The sequence below is a fragment of the Perognathus longimembris genome, chromosome 12 (assembly GCF_023159225.1).
Source record: "Perognathus longimembris pacificus isolate PPM17 chromosome 12, ASM2315922v1, whole genome shotgun sequence".
NCBI lineage: Eukaryota > Metazoa > Chordata > Mammalia > Rodentia > Heteromyidae > Perognathus > Perognathus longimembris.
This window is the reverse complement of record NC_063172.1, coordinates 29,459,421-29,479,795: the sequence shown is the minus strand read 5'-3', so window position 1 is coordinate 29,479,795 and position 20,375 is coordinate 29,459,421. Positions and strand designations below refer to the sequence as shown.

Genomic DNA, 20,375 nt, shown 5'->3' with positions numbered 1-20,375 from the left:
GACATAGCTCTCAAGATAAAAAGAAAGCCCACAGATTGGGAAAAGTTCTTTACTGGCCATGCAATGGACAAAGGCCTCATATCTAAAATATATGCAGAACTAAAAAAAATCACATTCCTCCAAAACAAAACTGCAAAGAACCAATAGCCCCCTCAACAAGTAGGCTAAAGACTTAAAAAGAGACTTCTCTGATGAGGAAATGAGAATGGCCAAGAGACATATGAAAAAGTGCTCTACATCACTGGCCATAAAAGAAATGCAAATCAAAACAACATTGAGATTCCATCTCACCCTAGTAAGAATGTCCTATATCAAGAAAACTAACAATAACAAATGTTGGAGGAAATGTGGCCAAAAGGGAACTCTACTTCATTGTTGGTGGGAATGTAAACTGGTTCAGCCACTCTGGCAAGCAGTATGGAGATTCCTCAGAAGGCTAAACATAGAGCTCCCCTATTACCCAGCAGCCCCACTTTTGGACATCTACCCAAAAGATCACAAACATAATCACACTAAAGCTACCAGCACAACAATGTTCATCTCAGCACAATTTGTCATAGCTAGAATCTGGAACCAACCCAGATGCCCCTCCGTAGACGAATGGATCAGGAAAATGTGGTACATATACACAATGGAATTTTATACCTCTATCAGAAATAATGACATTGCCCCATTTGTAAGGAAATGGAAAGACTTGGAAAAAATTATACTAAGTGGAGTGAGCCAGACCCAAAGAAACATGGACTCCATGGTCTCCCTCATAGGGAATAATTAGCACAGTTTTAGGCAAGTCACAGCAGAGGATCACAGGAGCCCAATAGCTATACCCTTATGAACACATAAGATGATGCTAAGTGAAATGAACTCCATGTTATGGAAACGATTGTTATATCACTGTTGTAACTATTTTCAATGTGCTATGTGTAACCGTAGCTTCTATTATTGATGATCTTCTTGTATCCTCTTCCTGTGGTTGTACCTGCACTACCTCTGTATCTTATCTGAGTACATTGGAAACCATGTATACTGGTATTAGAACTAGGAAACTGAAAGGGCATACTAAAGGTATTAGAACTAGGAAACTGAAAGGGCATACTAAAATCGAGAGACACAGGGTAAAAAAGACAAACGACTACAAAAGCAATACATGCAAAACTGTTTGGTGTAAATGAACTGAACAACTCTTAGGGGGAAAAGGGAAGGGGTGATGGGGGAGGGAGAAATGAGGGCGGATGTAACAAACAGTAAAAGAAATGTATCCAATGCCTAAAGTATGAAACTGTAACCTCTCTGTACATCAGTTTGAAAAAAAAAAAGAAAGAAACATGTCCATTCTTTTTTTTTTTTTTGCCAGTCCTGGGCCTTGAACTAAAGGCCTCAGCACTGTCCCTGGCTTCTTTTTGCTCAAGGCTAGCACTCTGCCATTCGAGCCACAGTGCCACTTCTGGCCGTTTTCTATATATGTGGTTCTGAGAAATCGAACCCAGGCCTTCATGAATACGGGGCAAGCATTCTTGCCACTAGGCCATATTCCCAGCCCCTATTATAATTCTTACGTGCATCTCAAACACAAAGCCAAAATGACTTCCAAACTACAAACACTTCTTTATTAAGAAGCAAGGAATTATACAATCAGTTTCAAAGAAGCACTAAGCAAAAATCATAGTTTGGGGCATATAGTCCAAAAGAACTAAAATCAATGTATCACAGAGCTTTCTGTACTCCCATGTTTATTTCAGTATTATTTATAGTAGCCAAGATATGGAAACAAGCCAAGGGTCAATCAGCATGTATACACACACACACACACAACACACACACCCTTTTGAATGGCACATTTAGATAAATCCCAAATCACTTTAATATGGATCCAGAGCAGTTGGATGGTAATGCAGTTGAGTACAATGTTGATTATGAGAGGGGGAAAAGGAAGATGCTGATCAAAGTATACAAAGTTTTCGTTTGTCAGAAAGATTAAATGCTAGTGATCTATTGTATAGTAAGTTCTATGAGAGTGCATATTTCAAAGTAGCTAAAAGGACTTTCAATTTTCTTACCAGAAAACATTTGATAGTAAAATTAAAAAAATACACTGGGACATGATAAATTATACAGGCCTCTAGGCATTCACACAGAGTGTGACCAGAGGAGGAAATTTTTAAAAATTTAATTTAATTTTATTGTAAAGGTGATGTATAGAGGGGTTACAGTTACATAAGTAAGGTAATGAGTACATTTCTTGTTGAACATTGTTACTACCCCTTTGCCAAAGGAAAAATTTTAGGAGAGGATCACAAAGCTATGTGCTTCTAATCATATAAATTATTTATCAAAATGAACTCCAAGAAGTGGAAACAAGAGGTGTATTTTTGTTGTTGCTGTTGTTTTTTCCTTTTGGCTTGTTTGTTCATTTACTTGTCTTTGGGAGTGTAAGGGGAGGCACAGAAATGATGGGACAAATGGTGAACAAATGCAGCAGTGGTACTCACTAGACACGTAAGTTAAAAATGAAGGATACAATTTGTAGGTGGGGGCAGGAGAGAAAAACTGGGAGAGAGCAAGGGAAGGGGTGACATTGTTCAAAAAGAAATGTACTCTTACCTGACTTAGGTAACTGTTACCCTCCTATACATTACCTTTATAATACCAATAAATAAATTAAAATAATGATGTTTGAAATGATACATAAGTTAATTAGCTTGATGTGACAAATCTACAATTTATACATGTAATGAAACAGCACTCTTTATATAACTTGTCATTAAAAATAAAGTAATAAAATAAGATTGATAAACATAGAAGTCCAAGTACGATGAATTTCAGAAGTAGAAGTGAGCAAAAAAGAAAAATAAGTTACTACTAAAATTCTCTTTGAATCATTTAATCTATTTCTAAGCTTCTGTGTTTGACATGTTAAAGCTTAAATTTGTTTACTAGGCTTGGCAAACTGAAAGGCTGAAAAACAATGTTCTACCCAGTTGGTCTTACAGTTTTGGGAAGTGAAATTATGTTAACAAGTCCAAATGCTAAAAGAGCAGTGAACTGGGCCAGATTTTCTCTTTATGTCTGCATTTACGACTCTCAATGTTTATTGGACTTCTGACAGCTTCTGTTCATCAAACTGCTGAAAAGTTGAGGAAGAATTTGCAGTGGGTGTTTTTGGGACATAAGATTTTTACTAGTATATTTGCTCTATTTAATAAAATTTTGCGTGATCTAACAATCTTACCACCTAGACAGAGCAAAGAAATATATCTCAGTTCTTGTTCAATTCCAGTCATCTGGTGATAATTGTCAGGAGCTCTGACCTTATCTTAAGCAAGACACACAGCAACACAGTGAGAACTGCATGTATGACATATACTTACTTCTCCTCTACAGGGGCTGTTTGAGACATAATGGATTATTGTAGGTTTCTTTGAAAAAGAACTGATATTGATACAGTTTTGAGTTTATAACTGTTTTGTAGGTTAGTGTTAATAACTTACAATAGTATGCCAAAAAAGGGAAGACTCTGTGTGTGTGTGTGTGTGTGTGTGTGTGTGTGTGTGTGTATTTTGGTCCTTGAACTCATGTACTCTCCCCTGGGGTTTTTCACACATGGCTAGTGCTCTACCACTTGAGCCATGCCTGTATTTCTGGCCTTTGCTGGTTAATTAGAGATTGGAATGTCTCAGATTTGTCTGTATGGGTTTGCTTTGAACCTTGATCTTCCAATCTAAGTTTCCTGGGTGGCTAGGATCAGGGCCATGAGCTTCATGTACTTGGCTGACAAAAAATCTGAACAAGCAAGTAATTACTGAAAAAGTATTTCAGCTTTATCCTTTGACCTTCAAAAGGACAAAACCCCCAACTAATTTGTAGATAGTCCTGGAACAAAACTAAGTGGTTTGTAAATTTTAGGAGTGTCGCCTTGTTTTTGTTGTGGTATGTTTGCTTTCATTTTTATCATACATGTAGACCTGTAAATAGAACTGAGGGACTAAGAACTTGGGGGTGTGTGTGTGTGTGTGTGTGTGTGTGTGTGTGTGTGTGCGCGCGCGCGCGCCAACTTGTGTATATGACAAGGAGGGGTCAAGAAGGAAGATGTCTAAATGACTATATCAAGTGGCAGTATTGCCAGGATATGGGAACTTATTTTCCTACAGGGTATGTGATTATGTTAAAAAAAAAAAAAAAAGGAGGTGTTTTTCCTAAGATTGAGAGTAGGTAAAATACTTATCAGTTTTGGCTTATTTTATGTTAGTTTAAAAAACAAACAAAATGTAATGTAAAAAACAAACAAAATCTCTTTTTACTAGTCCTGTACATCTAGATTGTAAATTATTCTTATTTTTAATATTTATTTTATTTTATTTTTTTTTGCCAGTCCTGGGACTTGAAGTCAGGGTCTGGGCAGTTCCCTGAACTTTTGCTGAAGGCTAGCACTCTACCAGTTGAGCCATGGCTTCACTTCTGGCTTTTTCTATTTGTGTGGTTCTGAGGAATCGAACCCAGGGCTTCATGAATGCTAGACAAGCACTGTACCACTAAGCCACTTTCCCAGCCTGTAAATAATTATTGAATAAATGAATGAGCAAAGGAATGGAAGACTTGTGGGTTAAATTCAGTGCACCTATTAGTAGATGGCCTTAATTAAGGTCAGATAAAATTTTTATCTTTTCAGTCAGTTTTAGAAAGTCTAGTATAGAAGCAATCTTCTTTCTGAAAGATGATGTTCTACAGGTATCATGATGGTAAACTGAGCCAAGGCAATTGATTGCTCTAGATGTTGAGAGATATTCCAGAGTTATATGAGGTAGTAGGCTTTTGTCACTGATGTGAATTGGAAAGCAGTGGTGGATGTGGCAAAGTTGAATTTTAATTGTATGCAATCAGAGTTCCTACTCAAAAAGCTTATTGTTTAAAAAAAATGCTTAAAGTTTTCATAGTGGTTGGACAAGATCATTCTTCTTTCATAAATTCTATTCCGCTAGTGGCATTCTGAATTCTACCACAAAGTTCAACAATTAGCCTACAAGTCTAGTTGTCCTGGAATGTTTTCTAGGTGGTTTGTACATTTTAAGAGTGTTGCCTTGTTTTTGTTGTGTGTGTTTGTTTTCATTTTTAATTCTTGTGTGCCCTTTACCAGCTCTTTCTAAACACATCAGCACACATTATGTTTTGTTAATTTCAGAGATAGTTTTGTCCCTGATTAGCACTTCTCATTGTTTTTGGTAGTCATTTAGCCTTGTTCTCTATGTTAAGATAATTAAAAATCTTTGCCACATTCCACAGGTTATATAGGCAAAGTATGTTGTTCTGACTTTTAAAAATACTTAGTTTTTTTTTTTTTACTGTGTCTAAGTGATGGTTCCTTTCCTCAAATAGAGTATATTTTAATGGAACTTTTGCATAGCAGTTCTTTTAAAAACATATCTATGCCAATGGTTTTACTAAGAATTTAGTTTCTTCTATTTCCTTTTCTTCTGTGCTATAAAACTACCTTATCCAATAAGTAGGCATTTTGGCTTTTTTCCCTGGGATTTTTATTTTATATCTCATCTTGCACGGCATACTTTTAAAGTTATATGTGGTGTTATTAATAAATCATCATAACTAGCCTGCAAGCATTATTTATCATTTCAACCCAGAACTTTTATATATAGGAAAAATATAAAACTCTGTCATTTAATAATTGGTATTATAAACCGTAGCTACTATTTACCTGGTATTAGAGTTCTAGAGGCTAGGTGGAGATATTTGATTTTTGTAAATTTTTTATTTTGTTTGTGTTTTGTTTGCCAGTCCTGGGGCTTGAACTCAGGGTCTGAGCGCTATCCCTGGCTTCATTTTGCTCAAGCTTAGCATTCTACCACTTGAGCCACAGTGCCACTTCTGATGTTTTCTGTTTATGTGGTGCTAAGGAATCAAACCCAGGGCTTCATGCATGCTAGGCAAGCAACTCTACCGTTAAGCCACATTCAAAGCTCCTGTAAAATTTTTAAAATAATAGTTTGTATTAAAATTTATATTTGTTTCTTTGCAATAGTATCTTAATATCTCATCATAATTTTCACAAGTCCAGATTTTTCTACTGTATTTTGAAAAAGTATAACTACTACAATTACTTACTATAATTTTACTGTATAATGAAAATACTGAGAATTTATGAAAATATTTATATCTGAAATTCTACTTTTGTTTATTTTTATTTTTTTTTGTAGTTTAATGTATTTTAATAGCAAACTTACAGGAACAGCACAGAAGACAGACAACATTAAAAACACGTGTTTGCATGTAGGACAACTCAGAAAAGTACAGTGAATGGATGGAATCTACTATATGATAAAAATGCTACAAATACCATTTAGTTGCCATCAATAAGAAATTTACTTATTTAAAAAAAATCCAAATGCTGGCATTGTCCAGAAAAATTTAACAGGTTTATTTATAATTATTATAAAATTGAACTGCTGAAACTTGTTCACTGAAACATTTTGACTTGCATTAATGCTTTATATCCCCGCAGTTATATTAAAAATTCACACACAAATGAAAATGGAAAAAACTGCCAATAACCTGATTTCTGTCCCCTATTTTTCCACTAGCAATCATATACTTAGGTACCTTTTGACCCAATTGGGGGGGGGGGAAATCTAACATTCAGACCTACTGATAACAAGAAAAGGGGGAGGGGGGAACTTTAAAAATGAAATGCTTCCCATCTTAAATGGATTCTTAAGCATATTCTCCACATATGCGGCGTACTAGCTGGATATCTTTTGGTATAATTGTTACACGTTTGGCATGGATAGCACACAGATTGGTATCTTCAAAAAGGCCAACCAGATAGGCCTCACTTGCCTCCTGCAAAGCACCAATAACCGCGTTCTGGAAGCGCAGATCTGTTTTGAAGTCCTGAGCAATTTCTCGCACCAGACGCTGGAAAGGGAGCTTGCGAATCAGAAGTTCAGTGGACTTCTGGTAGCGTCTAATTTCACGAAGTGCCACAGTACCAGGCCTGTAACGATGGGGTTTCTTCACCCCTCCAGTGGAGGGCGCACTCTTGCGAGCGGCTTTTGTTGCCAGTTATTTCCTGGGTGCTTTACCATCGATGGATTTGCGGGCAGTCTGCTTGGTACGAGCCATGGTATAGAGAGGCCTTACTCACCCCCCTTCTCCTTTGGCTGGAGCTTGGCGAAAGAGAGGCGAGAGGCGGCGCTGGTGTTGGAGAGCGGCGATGGCGCGGCGGCGTTTGCGAACACAGTTCTACTTTATTATTATTATTTTTTTTTTATTTTCTGTAATGCAGTGCTTAATTTTCTCCATTCAGTCAGTGCCCATGATTACTCTTAGTCAGCTAGTAACATACCTAATTTACAGATGAGAAAACCGAAACACAGCAATTACCTTAGAGCATAGTACATTTTATGTCATTGCATATCCGGTTACTCCCTTATTTATTGTGGATGGAATCTTAGGGAGGATAATATTCATTTGTAATCTCTTTTTACTTAGAAAATATATAGCACTTGTTCTGAAAAATAAAATTCAAGAACAGGAGGAAGAAACGGAAAACGAGGAAGGTAGGGAAAAAAGAAAGGAGGAAGAAGCACTAGGAGTAGGAAGAAGGAAAACAAAAGTTTTTTTTTTCTTTTAGTGAGCAAAACAAGCACTTGCTGCTTACATTGGCATGGTTTACTGTGGCCACCTTAGTAATCAATGAGCTTTACTTTGAATCACCAAAAGGAGGTGGAGACCAGAAAGGGGGAGTTGGAAATGACATGCCACTTGCATAAGCTCACAACTGTGAAGGTAGACTGTTTAAACGTTTTTGTTCATTCCCAAATGAATGAAGAATATTTGTGGTGGCCTTGATTGGGAAGGAAGAAAGTGCATTCCCAGAGAATTTGTGACCACAGACCTGTCTTCAGTTAGCTTTTAATTTCCTGTATTATTTAGGAATCATTAGGGGAGTAAGTTAAATATGATCCTGGGTGGCTTTGTAACATATCTGGGTAACCAGTGATAAATACAGATATTTACTCTTGCATATTCTTTGAACTCTGGTAATGTATTTGCAAAAGAAAGCATTGTGTAAAGTAAATGATGATATATCCTATTAATAGTAAGAGTGAGCAGAAACTCTCAGTGGCCGAACTAGAATTCTAGATTGTTAGGTAATTATTCAAAACTATGAAATTTATGTTTAAAATGATTAAATAAGTAAAAGAGTTCCACTGTATTAGAGGCAAGATAGCAGGAAAAACTAGAAAATGTTTCAAGATATATGTATATTATAGATGGCCAGAATTTATTAGAAGGGATAAATAGCACATTAAAAACTTTCAAAGACATTATTACTGAACTTAAAGGATTTTTATAAGGAAGCTACCCAGAATGCAGCACTGAAATCGTATAGATGGAAAATGGTAAATACAGATCCATTGACTTGGATACCAGGATGAGAGGTTTTTTTTTTTATATTTTATAGACTCTCATAAAAAGAGAATCCAGCAGAAGTAGTATTTAGACTTTTTCCCCTGACATGATTAATACCCAACGTGAACTTTCATTTTAGGCATCATAAATTTCAAGCAGGAAAAGTAAATCTAGACCCCTAAGTAGACATATTGTGGTAAACCTGTGGTGTGCTAAAGATAAGAGCAAACCTCCATTAGACAACTAGGGGAAAATGAAACTGATGATATCTGCCAGCATAGGCTCATTTTAAAATATTCCCACATATGGTAATGAAGATGTCAAGGAAAGATTTGTAATAGATTTGTATTTGAAGAACAGCACTAAACTATCTGATATTCTCTTCCTTAAAGTACATGCAGTGATTTTTCCTTTTTCAGATAAAATGAGTTCTTGCTTCTTCTTATCAGACTGTATAGATGTTGTATAAATTCTTTAGTTATTGAACTAGGCTCTACCTACTTCCAAATAAAAACAATTATTTACCCCAATTCTGTACCCTAAAGTCCTCACATTTTAATACTTGGAATCATAATAGAGTTGACTGATCAAATTTAAGTAAATAGGCATGGAAAGCAGCAGGTTGTTGTTATTATTACTATTTTACATTTTTAAAAAGGCTGTTTGAAAAGAACAGTTTTGGGTCACAGTACAATTGAAAAGAAGGCACACAGGTTTCTCATTTTCCTTTTTCTGACTCATCCCACATATACATGGCCTCCTCCAATATCAGCATCCTCCATTTGCTTTACTGATAAGCTGACATTGGCACATAATCATATAAGTCCATAGTTAGGTTCAGCTTAATGTTTTGCATCCGGTTGGTTTGTGCAATGTGGTGTACAGGTTCATACAGTATATTCACAGCCCTAAAAATCCTCTCTGCTCTGCATATCTGTGACTTGAATACTTTCAATCCCAGGTAGCTACTGATATTTTTATTGTATTCATTCTTCTCTTTTTCGAAGTTTTTTTTTTTTTTTTTTTTTTTTTTTTTGCCAGTCCTGGGGCTTGGACTCAGGGTCTGAGCACTGTCCCTGGCTTCTTTTTGCTCAAGGCTAGCTAGCATTCAGCCACTTGAGCCACAGCGCCACTTCTGGCCATTTTCTATATATATGGTGCTGAGGAATCGAACCCAGGGCTTCATGTATACGAGGCAAGCACTCTTGCCACTAGGCCATATTCCCAGCCTTCTCATTCTTCTCTTTTTCTAGAAGGTTATATTCTTAGAATTGTATAGTCCATAGACTGTTTTGGTCCTCCTCCCCTATCCTCCTTGCAGTTTTAGGTATAGAACCCAGGGCCTCATGCAATGCTAGGCAAGTATACTAAGCTGCAGTAATTATAATGAGAGCTATTACAATTATGAGTAAACCTGCTGTACATATTGGTGTGTAGGATTTTGTATGGATTTAAATTTTAATTCTTTGGGTAAATACTAAAGAACACAGTTGCTAGATTATATGCCAAGAATATGTTTTGCAAGAACCTAGCAAACTTTTATGGGTTCTGGCTGCTAGAAGGTTCTGGATAGCCTTTTGCTTTGTTTTTAGTAAATTACAATTTTGAAGAGCTTGTAACAAAAAAGGTAGCCCTTCCAGTAATCAACATTGTTTTTTAGAATAACTACTTTTTTTCAGCTCCTTGGGTATTTGCCTCTAAGTTTCTAAAATGTGTGCTTTATTGCATACATGTTTAGATACTACTAGTTATTACTGTTGAACTTGAGGGTACTTTAGTATTCTGTTTGTGATCTAGGAAATTTCTATAAACTTTGTGCCTTAATACAACAGGTGTTTTTAGGCAATAGTGTCTATATCAGAGGCCTTTTGCAAGGATTGAGTAATTTTTTATGCATAACACATAGTAAGTTTTAAGTTAATTAGATGATGAAGATGATAATGATGATGAATCCTTGTAGTGGTTATGATTAATCCCCACTGCCAGTATGTCAGAACCATATTCTTAAGGCTTATCTGCCTCTACCTTTCCGATTAAGTTTTCAGATCAACCACTTTTATGGTAATTATTACCTTTATCCTTCAACAAGTAGTATGCAGTAGATATGATAATATTTACCTCTTTTGTTGATTGATAAAATTCGTACATGTATTAAATTCCTTTTGCTTATAAGATGTGCTTTAAGTTAAGAACCTTATTTTATATCTCTTCATTCCGTGTGACTAATACATTTTGTTACTCTGGTAGCTTTCTCTATAAATACTTTCACCAAAATAAATATGTTTCAAAAAGAATATTATAAAGTCAAATTTATTTTAAAAACTCTCCTGTTTTTAAAGTAAATATTTGTACGTTTGATTTTATTTCTTGAACTAGACTAATCAAGAACTCAGTGCATAATATAGTTATGAGAGTTCAGCCCATTTATTTAAAAATTATATCCTTTCACCTTTTAAACACTGAACTCTGAAACTTAACACAAATACTGTAAGAACATCTGAGGTAGATAATTAAAGTATAATTAAGTTTAAATGCCTTGGTGAAGGAGTATAAAAATTATTTAAATTCAATCGGCTAGTACATTTGCAGTTTTCTTTTATTAGGTGTGAAATCTAAGAATCCCCTGCCAACTCTTGAGGGCTCAATCCAGAATCTTGAATTGAAGTACTGCAGCACATCATTGGTCAAATGTGCCTCTGGGACCATGGGATCAATAAAAATTTGTGCCAAAGCCCCAGGTATGTGCAGCTGGATCGTGTAAAACTTTATTGCCTGTATAGGAGAATTGGCCTTGCATTTTACAAGGAGCGTTACTGAAACAAGAATTTACTCATTGTTCCTATGAATCAGAGGTTTTAATTTTTTTAATTTGCCTTAGAAAAAATTTTAATCGTGCCAGGATGATACTTCTTGACTTTAACAAATTAATTTTTATTTAAAAAAGGAACTTGAGTTTTAAGATTAGTTATGAAGGGGAAAAATAATATTTATTCTGATACTTTTGGGGGAATTTGGAGTTACATGTAACACTTAAATATTAAAATAAAATGTTAGTAATGCAGGATTAAGTAAAATCTGGCTATTTTCAGAGTTATAACTGACTTTGATTTTCCTACTAGTATTTTATTTCATAATGTTTTCCTTAAATTATTTGTAATATTTTCAGCCCAGACTAAATTTCAAGATAAGATAACAATTGTAATTATTGTGGTGCATTTTTAGAAACCGGTGTTTATGTTGATACATGCATACATATATATGTATATATATCCCCCCCCCCTTTTTTTTTGGTGCCAGTCCTAGGGCTTGAATTTAGCATCAGAACACTGAGCTTGTTCGTTCAAGGCTAGTACTCTGCCACTTGAGCCATAGCTCTATTTTTGACTTTTTGGTGTTTAATTGGGGATGAGAATCTCATGGATTTTCATGCCTACCTCTGGATTTGAACCTCAGTCCTCAGATCTCAGCCCCCGAGTAACTGGGATTACAGTCCATTATTTAAAAAAAATTGAACATATTCTACATTTATTAGAAAAATTTAAATCAAATTTTAAATGTTAAAAATAGACTGTGTAGAAGATGATGCTAAGTGACATGAACTCCAAGTTACGGAAGTAGTGGTTTATCATTGTTGTTAGGTTCAACATACCGTGAGAAATTACGCCATTTTCTTTTGTCTTTCTTCTCCATGAACCCTGTTGTCACTGTAACTGATTTTGGTACCTTGAGTATTGTATATACATTTATCAGAACTAGGGAAGGGAAGGGGAACATCAAAAAGGAGAGACAGGGTAAAAGATGAACCAGTGCAACAGCAATACTTAAAAAACTTTATGCTGTAAATCAACTGTACAACTTGGTGGGGGGAGAGATTTGGGGAGGAGGGAAGACGGGAGAAAAATAAGGGAGGAGGAAACAGGTTTGATAAGAAATGTACTCACTGCCTTATGCATGAAACTGTAACCCTTCTGTACATCACTCTGATAGTAAATAAATTGATTAATAAAAGAATAAAAAATAGACTGGGAACTGCTGGCTTATGGCTTGTAATCCTAGCTACTTGGTAACCTAAGGTTACCAAGATTGTGGTTCCAGGCTAGCCTGGGCACACAGAAAAGACCCACCAATAGCTTGGTGTATAGTCATTCTATCTATATATGAACAGTAAAATAGATTGGTCATGGTGCATGCATGTGCCAGACCAAAAAATGATGCTTTATAAAATCTGTACAAAAAGACCAGAGACAGGGTTCATTTTTAGAGTGCCTGCCTACTAAGTGCAAGCCAGTACCATAAAATGTAATAAGTACAACACAACCAGGAACATTTAAAATAGTTTTATCAGTCAGACTTATAGGTTATCAAATAAATGTATCCCTAAAATTAAGAAATATAATTGACATGTTTTCATATTTATATGTTTTAAGACCAAGCATCGCTGAAGAGTTTTTTTGTTTTGTTTCAATAACTATTTTTACTCAGGTGACAGTGGAAAAGAGAAATTGGTTCCCTTGCTTCAAGGTCCTTCTGACACCAAAGACCTTCATAGTACCAAGTGGCTCAATGAGACTAGAAAGCCAGAATCTCTTTTAGCTCCAGATTTGATAGCCTTCACCATCCAAGTTCCACAACATATGGACTATTGCCACAGTTCTGGTAAGTTTCAACATTTCATTACTTCGTATTTTGCATTTTCTTTCCCAGAATCACTTTTCAAATTGGCATTTAAAAAGAGAAAGAGAATGGTGTGTGTTTATTGTGCATTCTCTATAGTTGTAATTTTCTAAAATTCAGAGGAAATATTTTTGTGTCATCTTAAGTAATATTAAATAATTATTTTATATAAAGGATTTATGTGTGTCTGTAACACTTGGTCTGAGATTTATCTTTTCTTTTTGGCCAGTCTTGGGGCTTGAACTCAGGGCCTGAGCACTGTCCCTGGCTTCTCTTTGCTCAAGGCTAGCACTCTGCCACTTGAGCCACAGCGCCACTTCTGGCCTTTTACCCCCCTGTATATGTGGTGCTGAGGAATCGAACCTAGGGCTTCATGTATACAAGGCAAGCACTCTTGCCACTAGGCCATATTCCCAGCCCCTGGTCTGAGATTTATATCTATAAAGTTCAGCTGAGTTCTAAAATTTAGCATGTCATATAACATATATTTTCCTAAACCAGTGCTCTTTGACTGACCCACAGCGTGTCATATTGAAATTAGGTGTTTGGACCTTCTGTAATTTTGTAGAACGGACAAGATTTGACAGTCGAAGTAACAACAAAAACAAAAGCAAAAGTTAAAAATAGAAATTGAAATCTCTTTTTTTAGGTTTGTATTTTTTTCTACTATCACTTGTGCCTTAAAGAGAATCAATTCATTTTGTTCACCACAATAGTAGAATCGTACCTTTCTTGTTGAAAGATATTAGGGAAAGATGTTAGATAGATCAGTATCTTAAGAGCTTATAAGCTCAGTTGGCCAATACATAATTGGTAAAGTGTAGGTGGTCAGTCAGTGAGGCTAATAAAGCAGCAACATAAAATTTCTTGAAGGGATGTCCTAAAAAAGATTTCTTCATGGTTTGTTTTCCAGTGAACATTTTGAAATACTTGCATAAGTGAAGTGTTGTATTCTATAGGAATTATGTTTAGCACTACTTAATTCAAAGTAGAAACAGCAAAAAACTTGTAGATAATTAGGCAAAGACTAAATTAAGGTCTTTATTAAAATAATACACAAATAAATACATGTAAGAACATAAAAGCAGGTTTTTTGTTGCTGTTGTTGTTGGGTTTTTTGTTTTGTTTTGCTGGTCCTGGGGCTTGAATTTAGGTCCTGGGCTCTGTCCCCTCTCTGTGCTATGCTCAAGTCTAGCACTCTACCACTTGAGCTACTCTACCACTTGTTTATGTGGTACTGACGAATTGAACCCAGGGCTTCATGCATGCTAGGCTAGCACTCTACCACTAAGCCACATTCCCAGCTCCTCCTCCCTTTTTGAATGCCAATTCCAGGGTGGTGCTGTACCACTTTACTTTACCTCCACCCTGGCTTCTTACTGGGTTATATTTTAGATGGGCATTTTTATCATCATTGGATTTTAACCTTGTGAGTAGCTAGAAGTAGGCATGAACCACCAGCATCTAGCTTACGTTTTGAAGACAAATTTTACTACAGTTTAATTTTTAACTAAGTGGTAGTCACAATAGAAACTGGAAATTAGTATTTGAAAGACTAGTCTGAGGATTTCCTGCCACTGTGCTTCTCTAGAGAACATTTCTTAAAAAGCAATACATACTAACAAAAACAGCCTGGTACCTGCATGAACACAAGCCTTTGTAAGATAATGGAATAGAAAACTCAAAAATAAGCCTACAGAGCTGGAGCACTTTGATTTTGACAAAGGTACCAAAAGCATACATTAGAAAAACCCGGCATCTTTAGTAGGTAGTGCTGATTAAACTGGATATTCACATGTAGAAGACTAAAACTGGATTTCTATTTCTCACATTGTACAAAAATCAATTAGAAATGTATAAAAAACCTTAGTGGAAGATGTGGAACTTTGAAAACTGCTAGAAGAAAATATAGAGGGACACTTCAAGATCTAGGTGTAAGAAGATTCAAACTAGATACCTGTCCTTGTGTTGTACAAAAATCAATTCTAACGTATAAAAAACCCTCATGGGAGACCTGGAACTTTGAAAACTGCTAGAGGAAAATATAGGGGCACATTTCAGCAAAAGCAATGACTATCTCAATAGTACTCCAGTAGTTAAGACATCAGAACAAGAATTTGCAATTGAACTTGCAGTAAATAAAAAAAGTTTATTTTCTGGTAACAAAAGAAACAATCATCAAGTTGAAGAGATAGCTTATATAATGTGAGAAAATCTTTGTCGGCTATTTATCCAACAGGGAATTCATATCTCGATTAGATAAATAACTTAAAAAAGCACTAAAAGAGCAAATAATCCAGTTAATAAATGTACAAATCTCCCAAACATTTTTTTCTATTAAAGAAGTATAAATGCCTCGTAAATACATGGAAAAAATGTACAACATTTTTAACCATCAGGGAAAAGCAAATCAAAACTATATTGAGATTTTCATTTTACCATAGCTTGAATGACTATGGTCAAGAAAATGGAAATTCACATATGTTGGCAAGGATGGGGGAGACCCTTACACACTGTTGGTAGTGATGTAACTTGGACTACCCACTATTAGATGTCTCAAAAAATTAAAAATAGAACTAACAGCTTGGCATGTTGTCTCACATCTTTTCCCTCTTGAGCCTCAGTCAGGAGAATGGCAAGTTAGAGGCCAGCATAGCCTGCAAAGTGAGTTGCAGGCTAGCATGGACTACATAGTAAGACCCTATCTCAACATAAACAAACCATACAAACAACTATCATATTGACCACCACTCCTACATATATTCTTTTTTATTAATTTATTTCATATATAAGGCAGTGAGTACATTTCTTATCAAACTTGTTACCTTCTCCCTCATTTTTCTCCCACCTACCTACCGCCCCTCCCCACACCCTGAGTTGTACAGTTGGTTTATAGCATATAGTTTTATAAGTATTGCTGTTAAATTGGTTCACCTTTTACTCTTTGATGTTCCCCTTCCCTTCCCTAGTTCTGATAAACATATATACAATACACAGGGCACCAAAATCAGTTACAGTGATATCAGGGGCAAAGCCCTGGGGAATAAAGACAAAAGAAAATGACATAATTTCATGTGGTACGTTGAACATAACAACAACACTGATAAACCAGTTATTTCCATAACTTGGAGTTCATTTTGCTAAGCATCATCTTATGTATTCATATGTACATAGCTATTGAGCTATTGTGGTCTTCTGCTAGGACTACCCTAGACATATACATTACCAATGGGTCTGGCTCACTTCACTTAGTATGATTTTTTCTGAGTCTTTCCATTTTCTTATGAATGGGGCAATGCCATTCTTTCTGATAGAGGCATATAATTCCATTGCGTATATGTAACACATTTTTTATCCATTCATTTACTGAGGGGCATCTGGGTTGGTTCCATATTTTATCCTGCATCTAATTGCATGCCATGTACGTTGTAGCACTATTCACAGTCACTAAGTTATGGAGTTAGTCCAGATCTAGGTGCCCATCAGTGGGTAGATAGATGAAAACAATGTAGTGTACTTATACTTTGGAGGTTATTCAGCCATAATGAAGTACAAAATTATGTCATTTGTAGGAAAACAATACTGGAGATCATCATGTTAAGTGAACTCAAAGCCAGTCTCTGAGAAGTAATTTGTTTTATCTCATGCATAGAATTTAGTAAGAAAAACCCAAAAAGGAAAAAAAAAATGTCTTGAAAGTAGAAGAGAGATGATTAGGGATGTGGAAAGCTAGAAGGGGCAATGAAGAGGAGGTAATAAGAAAGAGTAATAGAGGAGAACATGGTCAAAGTATATTACATGTATATAAGGAATACCAATGAAAATTATTATTTTGTATCATTGATATGTAATAATAAAATAATGAGAAATGCATTCCTTTTAGTAGTTGTATTGCATTGCCTTTATTATTATTATTAAGAAAATAAAATACATTAGTTGATGTGAATATTTTGGAATCCTAAAGATAGAATAATATGAGGATGAATTCTAGATCCAAACCAGAAGTGTTCCTACAGGTAAAATTCTTGCCAATCTTTTAAGACAATGATTGGAAAATATTTTAGTAAAGGGGCAGATAGATAATATCTTAGGCTTTGTGGACCATGGTCTCTTGTTCCATGTGTTTACGTCTGTTGTTATAGCCAAAATAAAGGCTATTTACTATATATAAATGAAAGAGCCTAATGATGTTCTAATTAAAATTTATGAGAACAGAAAGTGGACCAGGTTTGACTATTTTCTTTTCAATATCTTTGTTTCAGGTAGGCATAAGCAAATAGCTTTGTTGATGACTATTTAATCATGTTACTTCAATATGCTGTTGAGTAGCCTCTTTTATATAACTAGTCATAATATTAGTAGTTTTGGTAGGTTTTATTTTCAAATCATGAGATTATTATGCTATTCATTAAAGCACTTAGACCTTCCATTTTCAGTTTTGATACCTAAGAAAGGATTAATCTTAATTGAATTTGTTACATATTCTCCAGCTGGACTTCTGTAGCTTTTCATTTTTCCATAAACACATTTAGTAAAAGAGTGAAATATATTTAAATAAGTATGTATTATTTCTCTTAATATTCATATTACTGTTTGTAAATTGAATCTATTTCTAGGGTCACATTAATTTTCTTTTCAACTTTTTGCATGCTTCTAAAACTAAGGTGGGTAATAAATATTATCTGTGACACCTATGGTATTTAAAGGGTAAAGTTTCAGAACTTTTCATGATGTTTAAGAAATTCACCTAATCTTCAACATTAGTGTGACGTTTAGAGATATTGATGGATCTGTATGTAAAATTGTAATGTGATCATGTATTTGATTCTTTGAAAAATTTCCTTTTGATGTGTTTGAATCCTACAATATAATGTGTTTTTACTTGAGCTGTGTTCACATACTTTATTTTAGAGAATTTTGAAATTTAACGTTTTTTTTTACCTACCTTGGGCCTACCATGTATATTTATGGTTTAGGTATTTATGATAATGACTTAGAAAGTTCATAAGGATTTTTCAAAACCAGTTTTAACATGTTTGACTAATTGTATGATCATGTAACAAGATTTAAATGAAATATGTTTGGGTACTTGTATGTATGTATATGACAGATGGTATAGAGAAATAAAAGATGGTTACAAATTGTGAACTGTCTTTGGAGACTTTACTGAATAATATCAGTCTCTCAGAAAGTAGTTTTCTGGCTACTGTGTCTAAGTTTTTCCCCTTCTCTCATGGTTGCCTGTACTCATGTACATACACAACAATAGTAACTCATACTTCTTGATTTTTTTCTCTTCCCTGTGTTTTCTTAGTTTTATCATAGTCTACTCTGATGTACACTACAGATTTATTTTGCTATTTTCTTTTTCTGCTATTAGATTTTTATGTTTTTGGACTTGAATTTTTGTCTTTTTCCATATTTTCATTGTTTAGAATAGTATTGGGCCAATAATTCACCAAATGTAAATAGTCAGTGAATGAATGAGCAAACTTTTTTTGATGCTTTAACATGTAATGAAAATGAGACAAACAAGTCTTTTCTGATTAAAAATAAAATATTCTGGGCAGTTAACTCCTTCTAGATGAAAAATTAAAGACAGTACAAGTTACTCCCTTTGTCTTTCTCAGAGACAGATGTCTAGGTGACATTGTTAATAAACTTTTCCCATGGGCTTATAAATTTGAAATATGATCATACTAATTGGCTTTGAGGATCATGGCATGATGTGTGGAAGACAGCTGCCATGGTGTGTATGCTTCCAAATTGAAGGAGAGAGGATTAAAGCTGAGAACTAGAAGTATTTTGAATGGTATATAAAAGTAAGCTAAGAAGTGAGTTTTAAGAGGAGCTTAGTCAGGTAGCATCGGTTTCCAATATCAGAACGTGAGAGAATAGGCAGGCTATTAATGGGAAGTAGGAGTTAATGTGATAAGCAATGTTACTGATAGTAGTGAAACACATTATAAAATAGCTTTACAATTTGAACATAACTTTTATTCAAACAGCTTTTATAAAATAAGACTTTCAGGCAAATGAATATTATTTGTCTGAATGGTGGAAGAAGTAGAAGCTTGAAAGTGAAATGACTTATTCCTGCCTAACAATTCAGACTTTGAACCTAAAATTGGGCTTTGAGATTATACTTCTACTCCATACCCTAAGCTTTTTAGCATTTTGTCTTTTAACCTTGGTATCTATATTGCAAGGCATGTCATCCTTCAGCCTTAGAAGTTTTTAACTTTTAATATCTTCTTACTTTATGTTAAGCACTGTCTAAAGAGCCACATGTCATGATTTCATGACATTGCTTCCTCTTTGAAGCCTTAGCATTTCCCTTGCAGTTTGCCCTACATTTTGCACTTGACTGATTCTGATTACAGTGAAGGAGTTGAAGATACCTGTGGAAATTCAGTATACCGACTATTCTGACTATTTAATGACACTAACATTTCTTAACATTTGCATTGATATCAGAAATCAAACAAATGCTTCTCTACTTTCTTTATAGATAGAAAGCCTTATTAATTATAATTGATATATCTATCTTTTGTGTGGTGTTTGTATAATATGATATATTTTGATACTTTTGCATGTATTTGAAATAATTTTCTTCCGATTAAATATAAACTTTAGCTTTTGTTATTACGCTACATTTTGTTCATGACATAACAAGTTCTTCTTGTCAAATATTCTTTTTCAGTCATGGTATTAATGCATAAATAAATTTGTGTATCTGATTAGGAGTATAAGGCAGTCATGGAGAACATTCAAGTTGGAATCAAAAGAACTTAGAGAGTATCATTTGTTTTTAAGTATTAGGAATCTACTTTTACATGGCTTCCTCTGTTTGCTTTAGATGAACTGGTGATTTTTGCCCCTTCAGTTGTCATTATACCTATACATATGATTTTTTTTCTTCTCATTATATATCCTTGCTTTTTTATTCTCTGCTCAGTCTTAAAATCTCTGTTCATTGTTCTTCCTCTGTTAAATATTTCTAATCATTATTAGATCTTGTTTATTGGCCTTCAATTTTTTTTATCTAGTTTTATAAGTGACTTGAAATTTTATTTCAGCTGTATATGAAGCTGACCAAGCGGAATCATTTAGCTTTATTTCCCAATTTTCTTCAATTTCTAGCATTTACTCTTGATAATATTTTTTCTTCACCTGTATATATGTGGAGAGAGAAGTCTCTATAAGGTCTGTTATGTTGTTTACTAGTCTCTGCCCAAAACTAACAGTTATTTTTAATGTTGTGTTATTGCTCTTTT

At 34.7% G+C, this 20,375-nt stretch overlaps 1 protein-coding gene and 1 pseudogene across 9 annotated transcripts in view; one reads left to right on the top strand and one right to left on the bottom strand.

Moving 5' to 3' along the window:
* The window catches only part of Vps13b (vacuolar protein sorting 13 homolog B), a 535,466-nt gene that overhangs the window by 130,915 nt on the left and 384,176 nt on the right, over nt 1-20,375 (top strand). For all 8 annotated transcript variants that reach the window (XM_048359303.1, XM_048359299.1, XM_048359305.1 and 5 more), the window contains exons 18-19: nt 11,028-11,162; nt 12,907-13,080. In XM_048359303.1, coding sequence (XP_048215260.1) covers nt 11,028-11,162; nt 12,907-13,080 — 309 coding nt within the window. The remainder of the gene's footprint in view (nt 1-11,027; nt 11,163-12,906; nt 13,081-20,375) is intronic.
* LOC125361068 lies at nt 6,721-7,157 on the bottom strand (annotated as a pseudogene). The gene has a single exon (XR_007212870.1). The product of XR_007212870.1 is annotated as a histone H3.3A-like (transcript).